The 2,692-nt window shown below is 49.4% G+C and overlaps 1 protein-coding gene across 1 annotated transcript in view; it reads left to right on the top strand.

The window, feature by feature from the left end:
- The window catches only part of FAM81B (family with sequence similarity 81, member B), a gene marked incomplete at its 5' end in the record, with an annotated part of 21,697 nt that overhangs the window by 11,567 nt on the left and 7,438 nt on the right, over positions 1-2,692 (top strand). Inside the window, one exon of the mRNA XM_008949570.1 lies at positions 1,584-1,690. Within this exon, the coding sequence (XP_008947818.1) occupies positions 1,584-1,690 (107 nt within the window). The remainder of the gene's footprint in view (positions 1-1,583; positions 1,691-2,692) is intronic.

Below are 2,692 nucleotides of genomic sequence, written 5' to 3'. Positions count from 1 at the left end.
CCCCCCCCCAGCCGGGGCTGGCACCGGGGGCTGCCCCGACCCAGGGGCAGGAGCTGGTGCTTGGCCTGGTTGAACCTCTTGAGGTTCATATTTGGCACATTTCTGATACTGACATGCCACAGCTAATAAGCAGCTGGTGTCACTGCCTCTTCAGGAGTAATTTGTGCTTGTTTGGTGGAAAATCCTGAAGAAAACTGCTGGGATTCCACATCCCTTCTAATTTATTAATTGGCTGGGGTAGGCAGGCTGGATCCCTCATCCCTCACATCAGACTGCCTTTGAAGCCCAAGTGTCTCCTCGCAGCAGCATGTCACAGAACCCAGGTGGCACAGGGAAAACTGCTGAGGGAGGCCATGTGTGAAAGGGGTTTCTGGTGCCTCTCTGTCCCCTGAGTCACTCACACCCTCCTCCCAGAGGCACAGGGACACCCAGCCTCTCCTCAGGTCACCACTGCTGTGTTTCCATGCGCTGGGTGCGGGGCCCTCGGTGCCGCGTTGTCACCACACCCGCGATGGGCAAGGCCAAGGTGGGCAGGTGGGCGTTGAACAGCTCATGGCCCTGGCTTGATGGACCCTCCACGGCCTGAAATCACACCTCTGCTGGGGGACATTTCCAGCTTTTCCTGCCCGTGGGGCCCAACATGGTCAGGCCGCCGAAGGGCAGCACGTCTGTGTCCATCCCCGCAGCACGTGGCCTTCACCTGCAGAGCCCCCCTCATCCTCTGCAGCCCAGCTGAGGACCCTCGCTCCGTGGGTCAGGCTGGTGAAGCAGTCTCTCTGCCTGTCCCCCCAGCAATGCATGGGGCATCTCCACCCAAAGAAGTGTGGGAGAGCACCAGGCACCTGGGACATCCCACAGCCAAGGATGAGACCCCAGCCCGGGCAGGGCCCAGGGGGAGATGCTTTGAATGGGGTCCCCCAGATACCATCTCAGTGCTGCAGGCACCCAAGCATCTGTTGTCCCCTTCCCTTGCTCTTCTTGGCATGCTGCCAGGTGTTGGCAACACATATCCACTTTGGAGGATTTCCCCCTTGATCTCACAGGATCCCAGAACCCCAGCAAACCCAGGTGGGGTGGGAAGGGACCTCTGGAGATCATCTCCTCCAGCCCCCTGCTCCAGCAGCTCACCCACAGCAGGGTGCCCAGGGTCACAGCCAGGAGGGTTTGGGATCTCTCCAGAGCAGGAGACTCCACAGCCTCTCTGGGCAGCTGCTCCAGGCTCTGCACCCTCCCAGCAGAGAAGTTTCTCCTCCTGTTTCCCCTCATGTCTCTGCCACTGATGGGGAGACCTGAGTGGTGCCAAGTGTCTTGTTGAAATAAAAAGAGCGTTGCTTACCCGTGTGTGCAATGGTGAACCCTGCATCCACAAGACTTTGACTTGAGCAGGTCTTACAGCCTTGGTGGCTCCAAGCTCAAGTGTTCAGCCTTTACTGAATGAAATTATTTGTGAGAAAGATTCACTTTTGTGTAGCTGTACCTTGCCATTAGCTGTTTTTTTCCCATGCTTGCCATCATACTGCATATTTAAACGTGAGTGCTCGTGGTCTGGCCCATAACGACGTTCTCTGTTGAATTCTCATTAGGTAATGCAGCTATTAAGCAAGATAGAGACTTCCAGCTCTGATCAAAGCTCGAATTTAAAGACAGTCCAGGGAGATCAACATCACGAATTGCAGCTTCTGGATTTCAAGTAGGTGATGGAGGGTTTTTCATTATGGTGATTCACACTGAACGCTTCCGTGTGATGAACAGCTTGCCATGAAACAGCAAAACAAACCCATTAATTAACATCCATTCAAAACACCAAGAGAAGGTTAATGAAGATCTATGCCATAAAATAATGAAAATACATAATGAAAGTATATTGTCTTGAAAGCTAATTGTTAGAATGAGGCACTAAATGCCACCCTGTAAGAAGGAAGGTGGGAAGCCAGTTAACTTCCCATATTTAAAAGGAAGGCACCAAATACAAAGATGCTACTTGCCGTTATAACTGGGGCTAATTTTGACCTGCTTGATGTGCAGAACAAGATGTTTTCTTCATGCACTTCCACCATCCTCCCATTTCTGAGGTTGCCACCTGGGGCAGGGCTGATTTCCTTACCTGGTATGATTTTCCCATCTAGCTGCAGAACTATTTGTAGGTTCCCTTTGTAATATTGGTGAGTTTTAGAGAGGCAGGAGCTCCAGGGATGGGTGCAATGAACAAAAGTGTCTGGCATCCCTATCCAGAACAATGTGAAACACCCCAGCACTGAATAGCACAGACAGCACCAATAATTGCAAATCTAATTATAATAACCCTGCATAAACAGTATTTCAAAGGCAATAGTTCCACCCCTTAAAATGGTGAATCATTAGAATAAAGACTTATTTTAATTAAGATTTTATCTGGCTTGTGTTCAGAAGTAAGAACAGGTTAGAACTTTCAACATGAGGAAGTTTTCATCAAGAGAATAAGAAAAGAAATTGGGCTGAATGAGAAAACAACAGCTAAAGTAGTTAATGAATTAAAATTGGGAAAAGGGAAGGAGGAACAGGGAGACAGCAGGGAATGATGGAGATCAAGATGATGCAAAAGGGATGAGAAATGAAACCAAAATAAGAGAATGAAAAACAGATCAATGCCAGAAAACAAAGAAACTATAAAACTGGATCTAAGTAAATGCTGAGTTTAGCAAAAGTTAATGTG

The sequence above is a fragment of the Merops nubicus genome, unplaced genomic scaffold (genome assembly GCF_000691845.1).
Source record: "Merops nubicus isolate BGI_N331 unplaced genomic scaffold, ASM69184v1 scaffold21830, whole genome shotgun sequence".
Lineage (NCBI taxonomy): Eukaryota > Metazoa > Chordata > Aves > Coraciiformes > Meropidae > Merops > Merops nubicus.
Note: the sequence above shows the minus strand (reverse complement) of the source record. Positions and strands in the feature narration are given on the sequence as shown.